Raw genomic sequence first — 24,543 nt, forward strand, 5'->3', positions numbered from 1 at the left:
AAATACTGATAAGTACTTTACATACCTAATGTAATTATTAAACAATTAGGCGTAACTTAACAATATAAATTGATACACAACCTGTTCTACCAGTCATTTATCTTTAAAAAAATATATAACTTTTTAGAACAAGGTAGGCATAAAATTATTTTCAATAGTATTTGTTCTTATTGTACCTAAAAATATTTTCTAAAAATGTCTATTGTTATTTAAACGAAAACTAATAGATGTACCTAATAGTAATAATGACCAAACATCTTTAGAATTTATGTATATTGCATTCAAATTCTTTTTTAAAGTTTAATAGAAATACTTCCTATCTACCCATTCATTTTCATTTATAATATTAAAAGTTATATTAAATTGAAACAACACATGGCTTCATAACTTTTATACCTACATCAATGTATCATATTGTAAAATAAACAAATTAATGGACATTTTTGTTAGTGTATTGGTCCGTTTTTTACCATGTGTCTTTGTATAATACGTCATTTTTGTTTATTATTCTATTTTTAATTTAAAATACATGTATTAGAACATAATAATATATACCTACCTATATTATTATGATTATTTCTCTATAGTTAAGCAAGTATCTTATTTTTGTTTTTGCACTTGTCCTATATCATATATTTTACTAAAATTTAAATTATATATTTTTTAAATTGTATGTTTTTTTTTTAAACATACTTATTATACAATCCAGAGTTGTATCTATGGTTATTAAAATTCATACCTAATTAATAATTTTATTAAATATTAGAAAATTCCTTAAAAAATTTGATAATCTAAAGACATATATTCTGTTTAATGGTTCAGTGTATAATGTAAATAAAATATTGTTATCATTTTGTTGCACTTTTTGCACTTGTGACCTTGATAATAAATATGTTTGATTTGAAACAAAACTACAAGGTGTTATTAATGTTTTATATTCAATTCATCATCATCATCATGCACACTCAGGAAAAAAATTTAACGCATGCCATTGACATTGACACAATTACTGTCAATACTAGTGTTACTAGTTAGGTATCTATAAATTATGACGATGAAGTAATTTTTCCCAATTTTTTCCTTCTGGTACTAAATCTTATCTTTATCTTATGCACAATTAAAATGCATAAGTATTATTTTAATGTTACTACCGAATCTATTTTGGGAGAAAATCAAAAATGCTTTATACCTTTAGTGAATTATAAAATCTACCCATAATTTTAAAATAATGTGTACATTTATGTAGTTTCTTTAAATTCATATTTTTCATCACATTCATCAAAAATTTAGTATCATAAATGATTACCTATTTCTTTAGTATATATATTTGGATGTTTTTTTATATAGGCACTATGTATAAATATAAGCCTTATCAATAATGGGGTTTAATAATTATATTATTGTACCTTCTTATTTCTATATATAATGTGTATTGTATACCTAGCTCTGTGAATTTGACAAGTATTTAAACTTCTTTCTTATTCTAATATTGTCTACTCAATATTATAGTACCATATAATATAGGTTGTTTTTTTTTTTCTATCAAATTTAATATTCATCTAGATAATTACCTACATTAACCATACATACCTATTCAAAAGTATTAAGGAGAAATCAATAACAAGATTTGTACAAAAAATATATTTTTTAGATTTTTACAGAACAAATTATAACTGTCTGTCGTGAATTTTGGTATTGTTATAACTACTATTGTTACTTTTTTTATTCTCTATTCATTATAATATACTATCTTTAGGGAAATTGTATGTCTACAATTCACTGAATACGATTTGTAACCATGGAAGCAAATTTAATCGTAGGTTTAGTGGTGGGGAAGAAGGTTTAAGGGAGGCAAGTTATGAGAAACAAAAACAAATATCAACAGTAAATAATACAAAAAATAACAATTATTAAAAAGTGAAATGATAACCTGAGGAAAGTTAATAATATAAACAACAGTTAATACCATAGTTACTATTGTATTGGTAACCATGGCAACTGGTGGGTGGAAAAACATTAGTGTACCTAATTTTTAAATATACTGTTATAGCCTAGACTTATACCTACGTTATACCCACTAATGTATTGACCTTAATATATTGTTTTGTGTTAGATATAATTAATTATCTACTGCCTAATAGTCTGTAGTTTGTTGTAAGCACCTATATCAACTATAAAATGTTTAATTATTGAATTTTTAATATGTATACCACTTTACCTTTAGGCGATTAAATTTAAACATATTTAGTTGTTAAATTATTTAAAGATAATATTAGTTAAATTTTATTAAACTCATTAACATTATGCTCTTAGACAAACAAAAAAAAATCAGAAACTAGCAAGTTTTTCATGAGTTTTGAATTAATGTATAATTTTATTTATGCATACATTCCACCCTACTAATATTTACGAATAAATAAGACATACCTAGTTACATAAAAAATATTTTTTATGAATGTAACATTATCTTATGTAAAATCTGAACTAAAAAAAAATGTCATTGTACTTGTTCTTAGTCTTTTATGATATAATTAAATACATTACCTATGATTTATAGTGACAGCTCAAATAAAATATTTGTTTAACATTGGTTAGTAATTATTTACAAATGACTACCGTTGTTCTGGTAATTCTGAGCTAGGTATAGTGAATAATTAGGGGGTACTAGTGTCTTTTAAAAAGTAAAATAAACGGATTGGATATTATCACAAAAATATATCTTACAACTTCTAAATGGCATGTATGCAATAAGTATATATTTTTTTTAAATAAATGGGTCTAGTATTATTATTTGATCTGTAAAAATAACATGTTCCAAGTAAAACCAATACCTTTTTAGTTCATATAATTTTATGTCAGTGTTTCTCTTTCTGGTGGATCGTGAAAATTGTGTTGAATTATGTATATTTTAAGATATAAATGTTACCTTATACTGTATAAACATAAACTTTATAAATTATAAGGTGCTGTTATCAGCCACAGCAAAAAACAAATAAGCAAATACTTTGCATACGCCTCATCATTATTAATACATAATTTTGATTTTTTAGAACTACTTATTAATTCTATATAACTGAAACCATGTGGGTTGTAGTTTTAAAAAGATTGAGAACCACTGATTTATGTTATATGAATTTAATATTTATGTTTTTATATTAGTACCTAAATATCTTGATTATTTGTAAAGAAAAATTATATATTGTAATGTTAAAGTATTATTTATGAAAATTTGGTTGTTCAAATGATTATTTAGCTTTTATTACAAGCCCTTCAAAATAATATAGTGTTTGTATATTAAGGTTTGCTATAAATTAGTTATGGTACTAAAAACTAAAAATAACTTAAAAAGAATTATAATAATAATAGTAGTAATAAAAAAATTTAACAGTTTTCCTAAATCTCATACAATACTCCAATTTATTTTTTAAATGATAAACTATACAGAAATTAGTTCTTTTTTTCTATGTGTATAATAAGTATAATAATATAATGGGCCTTAAATATGGTTTTATGTGCGTTTGATAACAATAAAGACTTAATATTAAAGATGTAGATATAATGTAACCTGTCCAGTGTTAACACCAAGGCCGTTAACAAAATTACATCATTCTCCATAGATAACTCATGTGTCATTCAATGACCTTACTTTGACTAACATAATTTATTTTTACTTAATTTTTGAATATGTATATTAATAATTAAATATTATCACTAGTTTATATTATACACAAATTATTATTGACACCATTAAAAATATACCTAGCAATTATTTTATCAAAACCTACACAAAGGTACTAACCATATAGATTTATTATTATTCATTATTATATTTTTTATTAAGCTTTTTAACCAAATACTAACTATAAAATACAATAAATAATTACTCATAAACTCATTAAATTAATGTATGAATATCATAAATTCAACTAAATTATTGGTTGATCAATATATCGTTTGGATTAATCAGTATTTAATACTTATTTATCAATCTAAAAATGTTTTAAAACTAGTTTCACTGTATTTTCTAATATTTAATAACAATCAAGTATAATACTCAGGTACGCATTATACTTATTTAATAATTATTGTTGTTTTACAGAACTTCTTTAGACTTCAAAGGTTACGGAAGCTTGGGCTAAGTGACAATGAAATACATCGTTTACCACCAGAAATACAATATTTTGAAAATTTGGTGGAATTAGATGTTTCAAGAAATGGTAATTATAATATTTTTATTTTAAATTATATTTGAATACATATTTAGAAACAATTAAAATGTAGTACCTATTTAAAGTTTGTATAATTTTCATATAACATACATTTTCAATTAATTTAAGTTTTAATTAAAATTTAATATCGTTTAAAATAAAACATAATTATGACAAATTATTACTTAGTATTCTGACTAAGTATATTATCTAAACTTGAAACAATGTTTGATTATTAACTTAATTTTCTTTGTGAAATTATTAATATTATTCAATATTTGTTTAATTTTAACTCTTCAATTCTTTAGTAGTTTTTATTAGTTTATAATATTATTCACTTGTAAATTCTAATTAGTAAATATTGTTATTTTTTGTTTAATGGTATTTAATAATGATTATGGCAATCATATAATTATTATTTATCGCTTCTAAGGAAATTTAAGCTAAAATTATTTGAGCTAATTATATTCTCTTTTTATGAGATATGCAGTGGTAAGCAATTCTTATTTATGCACTGTTCTGATTTTATGAATTTTAATGAACTGTTAATACAAGCAATAATAGTCATTTAAATATATTTAACTGCCTAATAAAAATGTGCCAGATGGTATATCAAGATAAGAAATAAAATATTTAATTATATAATTTTTTTATTTACCTACTATATAGATTTCATTATTTATAAATACAAATATTTCATCGTAAATTTTAATACAAAATTAATTGGTAGGTAGATACTTATGTTTTTTAATATTCATAAAATTAACATAATATTGTCATTCATATATAATTAAAAGTAATTATTCATATTTCAACATTAAAATTTGTATTTTTATTTTAAAACCCACGATTCCATACGTTGATCATTTTTGTTTTAAATTAAAAATATTTTTTTATTAAAAGTAATTTTTATGGTAGTTCATAATACCTACCAATAGTTTAGGTTAGTCGTGTTATATTTTGTTTTTGTCTCGTATGACCTAACCAGAATTTAATTTGTACTTTTATAATGTAACTAGTCAAGTTTAAATTTAATGAATTCACATACAAGCATAAATGTTTGTGGTATTTTATTAAATATTTAAAATATTCATATACATCAATTAAAATTTTAGAGAATTGTCACAGCTCACATCTATATAAGTTTGGGCAGACAAGATTTTTGTTAGGCAGAATAAAATAAATAATTTTCTGTATAACCATAAAATAACAACTAACTTGTGAATTATTATTTAATGTTGTGTATTTTGAGTTATTTAATATCAAAAATTAAATGAGGTCAAAGTATTTTTACAATATTAAATGCAGTTCTAATATAATAATAAAATGCAATAAGGAAATTTACATTGAATGTTTTTACTTCACTTCATTCATGTGTATGTAAACGATTAGAATGTTTCCTCCCACCATTCTCATGTGAATCCATGCATACATCCTACTATCCTATAGGCATGTCATCAAATAATAAGTTTAGGTCCTGGTTAAAACATGTAGTGCTTCAGGTCATTTGCCCTTGTATATTTTGTAAACTAAACTCTGTAAATTCACTGAATTATGTTTTTTGCATCTATATAAGATATTATATATATATATAATAATTATTTGTTGTACATTTTATTTTAAAACGTGATCGTTTAAACAACATTTTGATATTGTTGACTGCAGACTGTTGTATAATAATTTGTTGTCATAAGTAACTTGCAAAATTAAATAAATAAAGCATAAACTCATAAACTCATTTATTATCAAAATAAAAATGGCTATTCAAATTAAACATTTTGGTTTTAATTACTTTCTAACATAATCAACACTATTCTTACGTATTCAAAATGATACATTTCGAATTACAGTAAGCTGAAACTAAACACGAGTAACTGACTAATAGTTACTAGTACATATAGTACAAATTATTATAATACAAGTGTATCTATACATATTATAATATAATGATAATAATGAGTATAAAAACAATAGAACGACAAATATTGTCGTACACATCAAAATTGTGTCGACAGTATATTAAATGCCAATTCATATCATAATGTAGAAACTATTTACGTACATACTCGCGTTACTTGGGACTATTCCATAGTGATATATTGATATGACAATGTACTATTAGTAATGCATACCTACCACCTTTACTAGAATAATCACATAAATATAAAGTACAGTACTATTCCTACTCTAAATAATTTGTTATTTTTATAAAAAAAAGGATATTAATTTACCGCACCCCATTTTTCAATTATTAATGGTTGGGAAACGTGTTTGAAAAAATAGTATAATATAGTTAGTTTGTATCCAACACTTAATTTTCTACTATTTATTAAATAATTGTACATTTTTTTAAAGTGTACAATATTACAGACTGTAAACTTTAAACCCCCGAAACTAGTCTAAAAGTGCCTACTCAGTCTATTAATTGCTATGTAGTATTGTAGTTAACAGCGTTAGTAAATTTCCAATCACTTATCTAAAAAATTGAACGACAGTCATGATCTTAGTTGCATTTATTATAAGTATACCTCATTTTATTGGACCCATTCTCTACACAATCGACTTTGATTCCATGGAACAATTTCAATATCATATAAGAGACTATATGTACCATCATTTCTAGGTATATAACATTCATCATTGTATAAGATTCATCGCAACGAATCTATTTACACATGTCTTATTTAGAGGACACTTGTTATAAACATTCTTAACGACTAATAAATTAATGACAAAAGTCTTAGGTTATCTTTTTTTTCTTATATCTGATTTTGGTTAACGGATGAATACGATTTTTTTATAGGGAAAACTGAATCCTCAACACACCTCAAAATATAAATTTACCTAGTTCCCTAGGTATAGATAGCGAGGTAGGGAATAATATAACATACGAAATCGTCCATAAAAATGCTTTTGAAAAGATCTATAAAATAAAAATCTAAGTTCCTAATACATTCAAATTTAAAATTAAATAATTAATTTAGTGACTAGAATTTGATTTCCACCGAACATTTGTTTGACTTCTCTATTTTTATAGGTCTCTAAATTTTGTTTCTCAGATGTTACACATCATACCCTTGATCAACTGCTTAAATCAAATTTTAGAGAAGTGGTACTTCAATTTTTTTTTTAATTAATAATAACTATACAAAATTGCATACCTAACACCGTCTTGGATCCTCTATCAATATTTTAATTAGTATTTCTATCGTTAGAAATATTACCTACATAAATATAATATATTATAAGTATTATTACTTGATTTGTCTGTGTGTACTCACACTGCACAATAATTAATTATGGCATCTCGGAAAAGATTTATAATTATAAATCTGACAGCTGTGCTGCCGAAAATCAATCAACGGCCACCGTATTCCATTACAACAGACCAATAGAAATTATTTCGGTTACTTACTCGTAAATAACGTAAACTTTATTGACGATCGCCTGGACCAGAGGTTACCAACCATTTTGATTCATGGCACACTTAGTAATTTTCTAAAAATTCGTAGGCTCCCTATACCCTATGGCCTATAGACTAGAAATACATTTCAAATAATTTCGCAGCACCCTTGTTGGAAATCTCTGGCCTAAACTATGGTAAAAATTTGTTAACCTCAGTCAACGTTGTATAAGAGTCGTACTTGTGAGATAGTAACCTTGGTAGTTTCTGTCGTCAGTCCGAGGAAAACGCGGTCTTCGCCGACTTTTTTCTCCATATCCTTCGTGTACCGTTTAATTTTCGTATATTATCGTCCACGAAATAAATTAATAGAAATATATTTTAATGTTTAGTAGTTTGCACAGCGAGAAAATTCCAGCGGAACTACTCATAATATGTATTATATTCGCGAGCACCCGTCATTTCCGGTCCGACGAAACACGTTTTCCCAGAATAATAAAACCTGAGGGCGGTGCCGTCAAGGTACGCCGCGGTACATCGTGTCGTCCTTTGCGTAAGGATAAATGAATAGTGTATATACACGATCGTTATTAATTATTGTCATATATAGAGTACCTATTTTATTTGCATAATGTATTATTATAATATGTGTATTGAATAATATGTTGAATCCGTATTCCATGATTTATTTTTCTGACGAACCAATCAAACTAGTGATGCAAATTCTGAGAACATATTTGAATTCACAATAAAGTACTTAATCTACTTTTTTTAAACGATTTTGTGGGAACTCTTATGGTGTAATTTATTGAGGTCGGTTATAAAATTGATTATGGTTATTCGATTTTTATTTTGTTACTATTTGTTATTTCTTATAAATTAGTCATACACCATTCTGCATTTGAATGAATCATCTATCCATTCATATATCATCATTATGGGTTATTTAATTATCAAATAATATCAATGTTATTTGTTATCTATCATAATTTCATCTTCGAAAAACTTGATAATAAATTATACTTTTACTTTTCACTAAGGATTTGTACATAACATTTAAAAAAAGTAATTGATAAACATTCAAAATTTCAACAAATATTTACACATTTTTAGGTGATTAATGTATACACTGAATGTTATTATGACAACAATAAAAATCATATTTCAAAAATAATTTATTTGTTAACGCCAAGTGCTCAAACATAATAAATTGTTTTCTATTAAATACGTTTTTTAAAAGAATAAAATTATTATTATTATTTTTTCTTTTACTGAATACAATTAGTTCTTATAATTAAAATATATATATAATATTCTTTTTATTATTATTATTGATCTTATATGATTCTATAATATAATAATAATTATTGTTCATTTTATTTTTAACGTTCTATTCAAAAACTAGATCGTAACTCGTAAGTAGATCTTAAGAATAATAACAATCGATTTATCTGATGTCTTCAGGCCCAAAGATACACTATTCATTTGATTAGTAATTCAAGTAGACTGGCGGTATTTATCCAGCAGCATACTTCACTCATCCTTGTCAGTGATTGTAAACTGGTTTTAGTTATTATGTGTACTGTACAGTAGGATCCAGCTCAAGGGTCAATCACCTTGTTTTACCTGTATAATAATAAGGTTGTTGGCAAATTAAAGTATAAAATAATATCATATTATTGTTTGGCATCAGATGACATTTTTGTACCATCGTGTTCGTTCATGTTCGAAATTGTATTATTTATTTATTTATGTTGACTAGACTCTGGCAGGCTCCATATGGTTAAATCTATAAATATATTTATAGAACTATGGTGTTTGAATAGCTTTGATTTATCATTTTATTTTAAAAGTATAATTATAAAAAGAATTTATAATAAGAGTGTTCGTTTTAAACAAACCTTATGGTAGTGAAGGGATCTAAAGAATTTAATTTTCTGATAAAAATAAATAATAAAAGTGAAATCCATAAATGGATTTTAAAATGAATATTATAAATTATAAAATTTTCAATTCTTAATTAGTATATTATCATGTTTATTTATAACATATTTGTATATATTATTTATTATTATTACTAATATATATTTATTTCTGTATCATTCAATCCCCCATAGGTCGAAATTAAAAACACTGACAAGTACGCATTTAATTTAATTATAATCATCAAATCAGTTGCAATAGTATTTTAATAGTTAAACATTTGTGTTTTATCACATCAATCTGTAGTGTCACGGAGAATGTTACTTTAATTGTCGTCATTGTATGATTGTCTATATATATCGTTGGTAGTCTACCAAAGTAAATAATTACTAGAAAAAAAGTTCCATACATGATCAAGAAAAAAAGGTAGGCAAGTGGTTACCGCTTTGCTGTACATTAGGTGTCGAGTGGATCACTATTACGGATGTGTTATTAAATTTAAATTCAATGATATATCGTTGTATACTAAAAACGATTCTAAGCGGAGACGTTCTGTCATCCTATGCATCAAGTATATTTCATGATATGGTTTTGATATAGCTATTTAAGTAATTTATTTTGCTTTTAGTATTACGGTAGTTTGATTAAAAAAAAGAAATAAAGAAAATATCGCATTTATTATATTATTAGTATTTAATTATTATAAAAATATATATTTAATATTTATATCTTATTATATTAACTTATATATAACTAAAAATGTGGTATCATCTATATAATATCGTAATAAAATAGTAAAAATAGTTCATAATATAAATATGTAATATTGCAAATAGAGAAATTCATAATCATTTAATATACGTAAACATTTTAAGTTACTACTAATAATGGTTTTTAAATTATAATAAAATATCTTTAAATAAATAATTTAGTCCTAGGCCCCCCAGGCCCCCCTCCATGCACTGCTCCGTTTGACGTTATATAGTTTGTACACATTACGCGATTTATTATGAATTTTTTATAGGGTTATCTCAAAAGTAAATTATACACCTATAAACATTGAAATATTAATGAGTTAAAAAAAAAATTTGTGAAGAAAATGTTAGTGCACCCTTAGAAACTGTACATCGTATAATAGAAAATATGTAAGAAAAACTAGACAGTGTTCAGTGTTAAAGAAGTATTTTTAATACAATTAATGTATTTTTTTAAATGTATTAATAAATCATTATCATCCATTTGATAGGTACCTACCATAAATGAGTTTTTTAAATAAATAATATTTTTTTATATACTTACATAGCTGCACAGTAACGATAGTTCTAGTTGCATGGTTCTTTTCCATGCCAGTTCCTTAATTTATCCTTTACCTACCATTTCTATTAAATATTGTTAGGAAATATTTAATCATTATAATATCATAATTAACAAAAACTATTTTAACAATAAATAATAATTGGAATTAAAAAAATCATATTTTATGTTAACATAAATGATATTGTCAAGTATTTTTTAATATTATAATATAAATTTATTCTTATTAAGAAACTTAATATTTTTAATGCAGGTAACCTACTTATTTCATATAAATAATACTTTTGAATTTCACTATTAAAAATGTAGTACTAATTGATAAATAATAGTTTGTCTAAAATTATTTATAATCTTAACCTTGAAGTGTTAACGCTTCCAAAAGCGTCCAAAATATTTTGACAAAAATGCTTTTTACTTACTTATAGTTTTCAATATTTTATTTAATAAACACATTCATTCTAAATTTTATAGTTGTTTTAAAGAATATATTGCCTATTCGTTATTGAAAGGGTAAAATTTAATTTTAAGGTACAAATAATAACACTAAAATATTGTATAATATTATCTTAAAGAATGTATACCAATGTGTAGTAATATATACAGCAAATTGCACTTATTAATTATTGATATTCCGATATTTTTTTTAGACATACCTGATATACCCGATGAAATTAGAAGTCTAAGATTACTGCAAGTTGCAGACTTTAGTAGTAATCCTATTCCTAAGTAAGTGTAATAAGTAATTACGATAATATCCTATTAATTTATTATTGTTCTTAATTTTTTTATTGTTTTAGATTACCATCTGGATTCTCACAACTACATAATCTCACTACATTAGGACTTAATGATATGTCATTAAGTAATCTACCTGCAGATTTTGGGCTGTAAGTTGTTTGTTTTATTATCATTTTGGGACAATTATGAGCACTTGACAAACCATTTTGTTATTAATATAAATCTCATGTATTTTATACAAACATATATAACTTCGATTTTAATAGTCATTTTATTCATTAATGAGTTTTTAATAAAAAAAAATAATCTATACTCAATAATTTAATTATTTAATAAATTATCACAGTTTTCCATGTATTTCATTTTTTTCCTTACCTGTATTTTTAATAAAAAATATAAACTAGAGAAATATAAATAAATGATAAACTATTAATTAAATAAAGTTCTAAATTATTTTGTAATAATTGCAGTTATACTTTTATACTACAAGTACCTAATCCTAAATAAATATCTATACACACTTCTGACAAATTATTATTAATTGTCTTTTATTCTACTATATTTATCAATACTAGTTATTAAACATGAATAATAAATATAATTTATATTTTAACATATTTTAATCTCCTAAGTGTAACTAGGGAGGGCTTGGATGTGCTTTATCCCTCCCTCCAGAATTTTTAGGTAAATTTATATGCTTTTAAACATATTACTTTATTATCTTTACTTTATTTTTACCCACAGTATAAAAAATATATATTGTTTCATTTAAATGAATAATATTCAAGTCAGTTGTAAACACTAATAGGAACAATAAATAATAATCTTATTAAAAAAAAATTGCTATAAATCATTTTTAGTAATCTAGCCCCCCTCCTAACTTAGAGGACCAATTACACTTATATTTAATCTAAGTATTTAAAAAAAAATTGCAATAAAATGATCATATATCTGATTAACTTCTAGTTCTATAGCAGTTAAATGCTAATAAATATTCACTAAAATTTAACTTTATTTTATATTTAAATTTATTTTTATTGTCTTATCTAAACATAAAATTGATTTATTTTTATTTTTAAGGTTAACAAATTTAAAATCACTAGAGCTGCGGGAGAATCTTTTGACATCTTTACCATTATCATTATCACAATTAACACGTTTAGAACGATTAGATTTGGGGGATAATGAAATAGATCATCTGGTGAGTAAATTTATTAACTTTTTTATGATTATATATAGTTGATGAAACCAAACTAAAAATTTTAAGTCTATGTTAATAATTTATTTTAGCCATATCACATTGGTAATCTTCCAGTTCTCCAAGAACTTTGGTTGGATCATAACCATTTACAACATTTACCTGCAGTAATTATAGTTTATATAAATTATTATTATAATTATTTAGTATATAATAATATTTATTATCTTTTATAAAGGAAATAGGAAATCTTAAGCAATTAGCTTGTTTAGATGTATCTGAAAACCGTTTAGAAGACATTCCAGAAGAAATTGGTGGTCTAGAAAACCTAACTGATTTGCATTTGTCTCAAAATGTAATAGAGACCCTTCCAAATGGTATTGGTGAACTCACTCGTCTAATGATATTAAAAGTTGACCTTAATAGATTAACTATGTTAAATGATCGTATCGGATGGTAAGTAACTTTATAAGTAATTTTTATATTTTATACATTGTTTTAGGATAATATTCAAAATTAAAATATATGTATGTTATGTATTAATAACTTTTATAAAACATAATATAATTATAAGATTCAACCTGACTTAATATTATTGAGAGTTTTTCTATAACTTTTTTTTATATTTTATTCTAGTTGCGAAAATCTTCAAGAACTTATACTTACAGAAAACTTTCTGGTTGAATTACCTGCAACAATTGGGAGACTTGTAAACCTAACAAATCTTAATGTAGATCGAAATAGTCTGCACTGTCTACCAACTGATATTGGTAAATTAATTTAATAGATATTTTTGTATTATTGCAGTAATTCCCAACCTTTTTAGTTGTGCAGACCACCAATTTTATAAAATAATCTTAGAATCCCACTAATGACTAATAGCACACCAATATACGTATGTATATAGTATATATAATATTATTTTAAATATATACGTTAGTAATGTTAATATTATACGGCCCATGGGTAAGAAACCGCTATATTATTGTAATACACAATCATTTAAATAGTAGTCACCTTCAACAATTCCTTAGAAACTATAATTAGATAATACAAAAAAATTGTTTAAAACTAAATTTGTTTTTTGGTCCAAACAGTTAAGCTTATTAAACAATTTAATTATTATTTTATAAAATATATTATATTACATTTTAAACATCTAATTTAATATATTTTAATTTAATTTGAATATAAAAAATTGCATTTCAATATAATATTTAAATCCTTACACAAACATTATAATATAATTTTATATCATAAATTATGTCAATAATATATAAAATATTGATTTTCCTAGTAATATTCTACTTTCATTTACTTTAGTTATTTTATTATACTAAAGTATTTTATTATTTTATGTATAAAGATATTACTAAAATATAATTAATACAATTCAGTCTTAAGTTTACTGTTTGAAAAACGCTGTCTTAAAAAATAAAACACAATTATTGTTAATATTATTGTTACACATTTTTGTACATTGTCTTAGGTAATTTATGTCAATTGGGTATTCTATCACTGAGAGATAATAAATTACAATATCTTCCTAATGAAGTTGGAAATTGTGTTGAATTACATGTACTAGATGTTTCTGGAAACAAGTAATATGGCAATGATATTTATAATCAATTATTAAAAGTAAATTATAATTATTTTATTTTTCAGTTTACAATATTTGCCATTTTCTTTGGCCAGCCTCAATTTAAAGGCAGTTTGGCTATCAAAAAACCAAGCTCAACCTATGCTCAATTTTCAAACAGACGAAGATGAAAAAACTGGAGAACAAGTACTTACTTGTTTTCTGTTACCTCAACTTGAAATTAGAGGAGAAGCAAATGGTATGATTTTAAATTTGTATCATAACACAATAAAAATTGGCTTGAAATTTTGCACGAATTTTTAATTATATGAATATTATAAAATATTATAAATTTGTATTATTATTTTATCACTATAATATTTCTATTTTAATAATGTAAAAATCAGTAAAAACTGTATTAATTGTATAGCTATTAAAGTTCTAAAAATAGATATAATATATTTAATCAAAGCAATCATAGTATTTGTATTTACTTTTTTCATCTATTTCTCACGTAGTTCTATTTATTATATTCTCTTTAGTCACAAAATGTATATAAAAAAAAATTGCAATTAGGGTAATACTTTCAGAATATCTATGTAATGTGCTACTATCTACACATACTTAAATCTATATTATAATCTAAGCACATTCTATGCTTACTATATCTGCGCGCATGGCATGCACATTCTTTGTAGGCTTGATCACTGGTGACTATGACCAAACGTTGTGCTCGCCACCAGATGAAGAGCCAACCAGTGAAGCAGATGAAAATGAATGGGAAAACAAGGCAAATTCCAGAACAACATCCGTTCAGTTCACTGGTGACATCAAGACTGAACCCAATACAAATGTATGTTATTAATAGTAATTCAACTTGGTATTAGTATATATATATTAGACAAAAATATTTAACCTATTATAGTTTTAACTTATGAAAATATTCACATAATTTTTTGTCTCCATCTTAACTCATAACATGGACAATTTTAAGACTACATTTTACAGTTTTTACTTCTGAATTAAATTATCAAAAAAAAAATGTCGGAGGTTCCCTAAAAATTATTCTTATTATTAAGTTTGATAATAGATCAATTCACTCTATTATTAAAAATAAAGTAAAACAACTTTTTTTTTAGTGTTAAATTGTTCATATTATATATTGATAAAGAGACAACACACTCAGACATTATAACCTCTTAAAATAATTATTTATCATCTACAATTCCAATCATTTGTTTCTCAATCTGAAGATGAATATTTTGTATAATTTACCAAAATTGAATCATCAAATTAAAAATTAAGTTGTATTTTTATTTTAGAAGAATAATCTCAGTTATAGTATAGTATATTTTAGAGATTTAATTTTATTATATGTATTTGTTATATTTGGTTCATCTAATGTAATTTATACAGATAAAATAATTTTTTACTTTTTTGATTACAGTAAAATTTTAAAATGGATTACTATCCCACACATTTTACTTAAGATAATAAAAACTACCAAATATATAAAATTATGATGACATAGTTATGAACATTTCTAATTTTCTAATACATATTAATAACAAATTCATATCAATTTGAAATTATAATAGCATATATTACTGTAACAATTAATAATATACAAAAATAAAAGACTTTCCAGAGGAGATAGAATGCAAAAATTATCTAATTGTATTTATATGGATATTATTATCATTTATTGCATATAAAAGTTTTTATTTTATTTGCTTACAAATCCAAGCACTTGCTATAACAATGTATCCTTTTGTTTTATTTAAACTTAAATTATAGACATTTTTTTACTATTTCAATGTAAACTAACATTTTATTTAAATATAAATTACATTATTTAATATATTTGAAGATGAAAAATAAAAATAAAATAAGTTGTACATTGTATGGATTGGTCAATTAACTTCTATTCATTGATAGTTGACCTTGTCCCACTCTCACTAAAAACAAATATATATTCATTTCTCTAATAATTAAATATCCCAACTATTTTATGTGGTATTATTTTCAGACATCATTTGTACGTCACAACACTCCTCATCCTAGAGAACTGAAAGCTAAAGCAACAAAGCTGTTTGGTAAGACCAGAAGTAATGAAAGCAGTTTAACTGACAGTCAAAAAGGAGATGATTCTACCGTAAGAAAATATAATTTTACATTTTAATTAAATAAAATAATAATTTTTATTAATAGGAAAAAAGTAATGGAAATGAAGTTACAAATGAAAAACATTCAGAAGAAGTAGAGTCCATTGTAGAAACAAATAGTATTTTAGAAGAAGATACCAATTATGAGGTTTGTTATTATTTATTTACCTTACTTTTTTATATTATATAGAATTATAATAATAAATATTTTTTAACTATGTTATCAAATTACATTGTATTTATAAATTAAATAAATTATAACCTCACTTATGTTTTTTATAATTTTAAAGGAAAAAAGTGTAGTTTTCCACCCATCTTCAAATTTTGATGCTGATATTCAAAATAGGCCTATGAAGTTACATCGAAGAGACACGCCTCATCATTTAAAAAACAAAAGAATTACTATAGATGCTAATTTAATTGAACAACAGGTATAATTTTTAAGTAAAACTAAAAACTAAAATTAAATCAGATATCTAAAACATTTATTTATCATATCATATATATTGAACCAAGATAATTATTCTCAAGTGTATTTGTTTTATTCTTTTGTTTATTTTGAAAGGAAGCACAGTTGGTTAGTCATGAAAACGAAAACACGTCAAATTCCTTATCTGAAGATAAAAGTTCAGTATTATATCCCACTCCACCTGAATCATTAGTAGATCAAACTGCACTAGGTAAATATACAGTTATTATGTTTTTCTTCATTAAAAACATACAAAATGAAATCAGTTTTTATGTCAACTATTAAACAAATGCCAAATGGAAAAAAGAAAACTTATCCTAAACGTGTTAGATTATTAATTTACAAAAAATTTGGTTTGTTTTATGATTTAAATTTATATTAATTTAAAATATAAAGTATTACTTTTAAACTCGATGTTGTAGATGGTGAAATGGTAGGAAAAGAAGAATTATTTGAAGTTAGAATTGTAAGAACATCTGCTGGTTTGGGGTTATCAATTGCCGGTGGTAGAAATTCAACACCTTTCAAGGGAAATGATGAAGGCATTTTTGTATCTAGACTTACACCGATGGACCTGCTGAATTAGCTGGACTTCGAGTAAATATTTATATTAATTTAAAAGATATAGTTAAAAAACAATAAATTACCAATAATTTCATTATTTTTTTGTTAAGGTTGGGGACAAAGTTCTTACAGCTAATGGTCAGTCATTAGTTGATGTTGATCATTATACGTCTGTTGAAGTTTTGCGTTCATGTGGCTCAGTTTTAGTTCTTCAAGTGTTAAGAGAAACCAACCCACAACCAAAAGATTGGGCTATACACATTCCAGGTGAATCAACTTCATCCAGTTTGAATAATAGCCGAGCACCCAGTGTAATTTCTCATCAGAACAATTATGAACATACTAATGGCTATAGTTTAGATAGGGTAATATTTCATTATTTTTGTAATATTATTTTACTAAAATTAGTGTAAACTATAAAATACATATATTTTACTTTTTGTGTAAAGAATCGAAAAACACCAGAGCCTTTAAAAGAATTAGATTCAACAAAAAAACAAATTGTGTATACGACTTTAATAAGAGACCAAAATGGTCTTGGATTTAGCATAGCTGGTGGAAAAGGTTCTAGTCATTTTAAAGAAAATAATGAGGTAATTATACATAAAAACTTAAAATAGAATATGAATTATAAGTAAAAGTAAATAAATATATTTTTAGGCAATTTTTATATCAAGAATTACAGAAGGTGGTGCTGCTGAAAAAGATGGAAAGTTACAAGTTGGAGACCAAGTTATATCGGTATATTAGATATTTGTTTTGCCATTACTTTTTATATTAAATTTATAATTTTTTTTCTATTATGATATAAAAAGATAAATGGTATTGATGTGGCTGGTGCCCGTCACGATCAAGCTGTATCAATGTTAACTGGATTGGAGCGGTTTGTGCGTCTTGTATGTGAGCGAATAGTTGATGCTCGGTACTCAGATTCTGAGTCACATAATTCTATTTCACCAAGTATTGCATCCACTAAGTCTCGTTCATACATGTCACCAAAAACCCCTCCTCCGGCACCACCACAAACTCCACCTAAACCTGCACCAAGGAAATTAGTTTCTCAGTCATCATCTATCAGTTCAGATTCTGAAAGTGTTCAAGTAAATTTTTACATTTTTATTTATAATTTGTATTAGCTTACTTTAAAATTGACACACAAACTTTGTTATGGTTTTATGCACATGTTCTTAAATTTTATTTATAACTATAAACTATTAATAAATCAATTTATTGGGGTACCTTGTTTCGCTAAATAATAGCCTAAGCCGTTGACCAACGAAGATTTTGAAGCTATGATTCCACAACGTTTTCAAAAGAACGGTGGGAATCAAGTTGAAGAGCAACCAGTTGCTGTAGTTACTACTCTAACTATCAAAAAGCCCAGCACTTTGAATGGAATAGAATTCAGGGAAAGCCCAACTACTTTAGGTCGTGTCACTGAAACTATAACCAAAAGTACATTTACTGAAACTGTGGTGACTAGGGTGACAGATAATGATTTAGCTAAATCTGTCATTATTGAGGTAAGTAAATCAATAACAAATTATTTGCCATTACTATTATTAAATTCGGTGATGGTATTTTCTTTTCGTTACTGTATATTTTGTAAAGGCATGAAAAGTGACTGATATAATAAATGTGCATGAAAAGTATGTTGTGTGGTTTAAAAATAAATAAAATTATTAATTTAATGAACAATATCAAATTAATACTTTGCATGACTTTTATTAAATTATGTCTTGCTTATACCTGTGTATAGTTTCAATGTATTATTTACATTATTATTATTTTTTGACACACAAACATGAGTTTATACAACTTTGTTTATTATTATATTACTAAAACTGCATGATCCCTTCAACATTTATCTTTTAACAATATCACATAATCTGGCTGATGTGTTTTCATTAATTATTACTACTGCATTTTAAATATAATTTTCTACATTTTTTTTTTATATATTTTACTAAATATCAGTATTTATAGTTGTTTTACACATAATGTATATAATTTTCAACTATAAATGTCTAAACAGTACACAAAGATGTTGGAAGTTTGTCATTGAGCAGAATTCTGTTTATACCTAAATTAGCCTGGTGCTTTTCAAAAAGATTTTAATTATTGGTACTAATTTCTTCTCACGCATATATAGAAAATATCTAGAAAATAGAAATAATATTTTAATTTCTCAAATATTATCATTTTTATGAGTTATGAAATTATAAACACTTTTAAGTTTTAACAAATATAGTGTAAAGAATAACATAATTGGGAACTAATATATTTCTTGATTCATTCTGTCTAATAACATTATGTTATCAACTCTCATTTACCTCAGTACTATTCTTTATAATAATATAATATTCAAAATATGAAATTATTATTTAAAAATTGTTTAAATTGATATTATTTAATAATTTTTTAAATATTTCTATCTAAAAATAACTTTTATTTTTATTTTTTAACTAATTTGAATCAACAAAAATTTGGAATATTTGTTTTATAAATTTAAGTATATTATTATTCAAATCAATACTTTTGAATTAAACTTTTTTAAATGCCTATAATGTACATATTGCATGGTTTTATTTATACTATTTAAAATATTGCTTAGCTATATACTTTTATAAGACATTCATATTTATTTACCGTTAATTTTGATTTTAAACATGCAAGCACGGTGAAGGTTATCTGGAAGAACTCAGGTAGGTATATAAATTCACGTAGATTGCAAAATGTTGTGTCACTAAATTTATATTATAAACAAATGTTTGTGTGTCAGTTATCAAAACTTTATGAATATTTATAATAAAAATAAAAATAAAAGTTTAACCAATATATGATTTATACTGATAAATTACATAAATTATTTTTATTTATTTATTAGAACGTCACTTTAGTAAAAGAAGGAGGTTCTTGGGGTTTCAGTATAATTGGAGGAACAGATCATCCATGTATACCGTTTGGATTACAAGAACATGGAATTTTTATCTCTCATGTAAATATATACTATTAGTAAAACATTTTATAATAAAATATATTTCATTAATATAACCATTTTTTTAATGTTTTTAGATTGTTCGTAATGGCATAGCTGAAAGTTCGGGAAAGTTACGTATAGGTGATCGTTTATTAAAAGTAAACGAAGAAGATGTTACAAAAATGACTCATCAAGATGCAGTACTAACTCTTTTAAAGCCAACTGAAGAAATAACTCTTACAGTACAACACGACCCTCTTCCAGACAACTTCCAAGTAATAAATTAAAATTAAAATTATTATTTTCTCTTTTTAATACTAATAAGTAATATTATCATTATTAGCTTAAGTAACTACACTCATAACAACAAAATACTTAAAATATTATTGCTAATAGCTCACTTATCTCTGATTTGGCAAAATAAAATAAAATCCAAACCCAAGATTTATCTATACTTGTATTGAAAAAAATGTTGCCCCTAGAAAGTTAATATTTAAAATAAAACATAATGCTATTGCAATATAATCTCATAATGTAGATCATAATTTTTTTAATAAATTAAAAAAAATCATAAGATAAGTAAATTTAATTATGAAAACTGTTTTGTTTTTATAAGCAAAATTTGTGATGTACTTAGTTATAATAAAATATGTAAGTATTAATTGTTTTAATTAATTTCAATCCTAAAATTACAAATTAAATTTACTGTTATAAATAAGCTACTGAAAATACTTTATTAATTATATTAATAATACAAGATACCTATGTACAATAAATTAGCATAAAGTTACTGTGATGTATATTAAGCATTATCAATAAGGATAAACTAATAACCCATGTTACAAATATATTAGGAATTAACAATTGTCCGGGAAGCTAGTGAAAAACTTGGCATGCATATCAAAGGTGGTCTTCGAGGCCATCGAGGCAATCCACTAGATAAAACTGATGAAGGTGTTTTCATCTCAAAGATTAACTCTGGTGGAGCAGCTAAAAGAGATGGACGATTAAAAGTAAATTTAATTTAAATTATATGCATAAATATTATAAATTACTTATGTTGTTTTCCTACACTTGTATTTAAATATCGTAATTTTTGTTATGTAGTATATTATTATTATTTACAGGTCGGTATGCGTCTTTTAGAAGTAAATGATGTATCCCTATTGGGTGTTACACACCAAGAGGCTGTAAACTGTTTGCGGACGGCTGGTCAACAAATACACATGATTGTATGTAAAGGTTATGATAAATCAGAAGTTGAACGACTGGTCAATGAAGGCAAACTCAGGCGAGAGAGTAGATCAATTTCTCAGAGTGTATCTAGTTTAGATAGAGATGATGATGATTCTGAAGTAATTAAACAAGAAATGGAAATTAAAAAAGAATTAGCTGAATGGGAAAACCAAGAAAAATTACTTAAAGAAGAACTAGAAAATATGGAATTAGACGAGGTTAAAGAAAAGTCTACCCAAGAAAAAGTAATTGTTAATAACAAAATATAAATAGTGGATATTTTATCAAAAAAATGTTTAGGTTTTGGATGTAGTGCGAGCTGCTGAAATGTTGACGCTAAACTCAACTGAGTCAAACTCTATAAAACCTAAATCTCCTGGTGGCCCAAAATCAGGTGATATTCAAAAAACTACGACGATAGTTATGAGTAAACATACCTTAGCCCCTCAAGCTGATCAAGTAAGTGTATACAGTTTTACAGATATAAAAAGTATATTTGATGCTGTGATGTGCTTTAGTAGAATTCTTTGATCTGTCTGTGGTGTGAAGATACCGCTTGTACATTTTACTTTATTTTAATTGCGTAGCATGTGCTTATTTTGGCTGCTAAATATTTTTTAAGTGATATAGAAAATGTATATATTTATAAATATTTATTTAATTCTAAATAAAAATCCATTTAAATATATTCTGATTTTCAAGAAACATTAAAATAATATTGTACATTATTTTTTTATGAATGAATTATGTTAAGTAAATTAGTATTTACTTTATTGTTTACTTTTAGAAGCACTGATTCTTTAAACAATTTATAAATGTTTTTAACCATCTTATTTAGTTACCTATTAAAAAAAATTTATTTTTGCTTTAAATATGATTTAATTAGTAGAACTATCAGCTAATAGCTCAGCTGCAAAGGCTCTAAATATAAATTTAAAAAAATAATAAATATATACTTGTTGTTTGGTCTACGGTTGTTTAACTTCAAAATTAATTTTTTTTTTATTATGTTATATATAATATTTTAAATATAAATACTACTTAATTATTTAATTTAAATATTATTATGAACATTAATTACATATTTGATTCTTTTCTTTATAGACCCATAAATTGTAATAATATTTTTTAAATCTGTTATATTTAATATACTCAAAAAATTGTTAGTCGTGTAAAATTTTAATTGTATATTGTTGATAAACTTCTGTGAAAAAAGACAGAATTAAGTTACCTGATCACATTTTACAATAAAATTCCACTTATAATAGTTCTCAATATATTTATGAATTCATTAAATAATTATAAATTAAAATTGTAAATAGAGAAGTTTAAGTAATATTTATGTATTTTTATGTATTTATTTATAGAATAAATAAAATTGTCTATGTATATACATTATTAATGTAGAAAACTGAAATATTTTATAATTTGAACATATTATAATTAATAAATTTCATTAATGGCGGAACAATGTATTCTAAATTCTTGCTTCTGAAAGTGTTTATAAGTTATTTGTGATTTATATCTCAAAAATATAAATAAATCAAATTTATTTTATCTTGTTTAAAATTTGAGTTATCCTTGACTTGATTGTAATTATAATGTACACTAAAAATAATATTTAATTACAATTTTAAATCAACCTATTTAATATAGCCTTTTTTTGTCTATTATAATTAGTGTGTTATAGATAATTGTTTAATGTTTAGGATTTTATTGAAAAGAGTAATTATCTAATGAATTGTACAATTTTAAATATTCCATAGTTTCATATATCCTGAGTAATACAATACAAATGCTCTTATTTATTTATATAATTTATTAAGGAAAGTTTAGATTTTAAACATCATAAATTTGCATTAAAAATAAAAATTTGTTTTGATTTCAAAAAATGCTTATTTATTATTATCTTTTCATTTTTAATTGTTTTGCATGATTTTGCATATATATTTATATTTATTTTTATTGTTTTTTTATTAAAAGGAAACCATACCTGCTTATTTGTCTACATCTTACATAATATATACAACATTGCAAAGTGTCATTCAGCAGAATTTATTTTATGTTGTTAACTTTAATATTAGAGTAAATTTACTTATTATCAAATTTAAAAGTAATAATATTATCTAAGACATCACTTAAGCTTTCATTAACATTATAATTTTCAAGTGAGTTATGAGAATTATAAAGTTTAATTATTTTACATACCTTTAATTCACTTTAATATGATAATCATATTAATGAAATCCTATGAGATGCCTAGATAACATTCTAACATTTAAGTTAGATAATAAGTATATTTGCTCTAATTAATATTTAAGCTAACAATATAAAATTAATTCAGCCTTTACATAAATTTACTATGTTATAATATGAATGTAAGACAAAAACAACACATGCGGATGTAGTGCCTATTAAATCAATATTTCTCAAATCTTGCCTGATCTTTTGAAACTATTTAAGTAAATAAAGTATTATTTTTAATATAAATCTATTACAAATTATTTATTTTACATAATTCATATCTATGTATATCACATTATTTAAATTTTTTTCTTTGATTTCCCATCAAAATTTTCAAATTTTCATTTATTTATTACTTAGTATTTTATAATTATAACATCTTTCAATGTGTTTCTGATTTAAATTTGGTTATAATATTTATGTTGAAATATGAGTAATATGCTAAAAATTATTTTATTGGTTTATAAGAATGTAAATAATTAAAATTAAATAGAACTTCTGATTAAACATTTTGCATCTAGA

The 24,543-nt window shown here is 24.0% G+C and overlaps 1 protein-coding gene across 1 annotated transcript in view; it reads left to right on the plus strand.

The window, feature by feature from the left end:
• Positions 1-24,543, plus strand: part of LOC113553861 (protein lap4-like) — a 29,915-nt gene that overhangs the window by 1,141 nt on the left and 4,231 nt on the right. The window contains 26 exon segments of the mRNA XM_026957414.1: positions 4,100-4,217; positions 11,496-11,574; positions 11,646-11,735; positions 12,667-12,787; positions 12,877-12,951; positions 13,023-13,240; positions 13,421-13,554; positions 14,274-14,385; positions 14,450-14,622; positions 15,062-15,216; positions 16,393-16,518; positions 16,575-16,676; positions 16,819-16,959; positions 17,094-17,208; positions 17,420-17,560; positions 17,563-17,594; positions 17,672-17,926; positions 18,011-18,154; positions 18,222-18,302; positions 18,377-18,661; positions 18,821-19,084; positions 20,449-20,559; positions 20,637-20,816; positions 21,396-21,554; positions 21,669-22,022; positions 22,078-22,236. Coding sequence (XP_026813215.1) covers positions 4,100-4,217; positions 11,496-11,574; positions 11,646-11,735; positions 12,667-12,787; positions 12,877-12,951; positions 13,023-13,240; positions 13,421-13,554; positions 14,274-14,385; positions 14,450-14,622; positions 15,062-15,216; positions 16,393-16,518; positions 16,575-16,676; positions 16,819-16,959; positions 17,094-17,208; positions 17,420-17,560; positions 17,563-17,594; positions 17,672-17,926; positions 18,011-18,154; positions 18,222-18,302; positions 18,377-18,661; positions 18,821-19,084; positions 20,449-20,559; positions 20,637-20,816; positions 21,396-21,554; positions 21,669-22,022; positions 22,078-22,236 — 3,924 coding nt within the window.

This window comes from Rhopalosiphum maidis, chromosome 2 (genome assembly GCF_003676215.2).
Source record: "Rhopalosiphum maidis isolate BTI-1 chromosome 2, ASM367621v3, whole genome shotgun sequence".
NCBI classification, from domain to species: Eukaryota; Metazoa; Arthropoda; class Insecta; order Hemiptera; family Aphididae; genus Rhopalosiphum; species Rhopalosiphum maidis.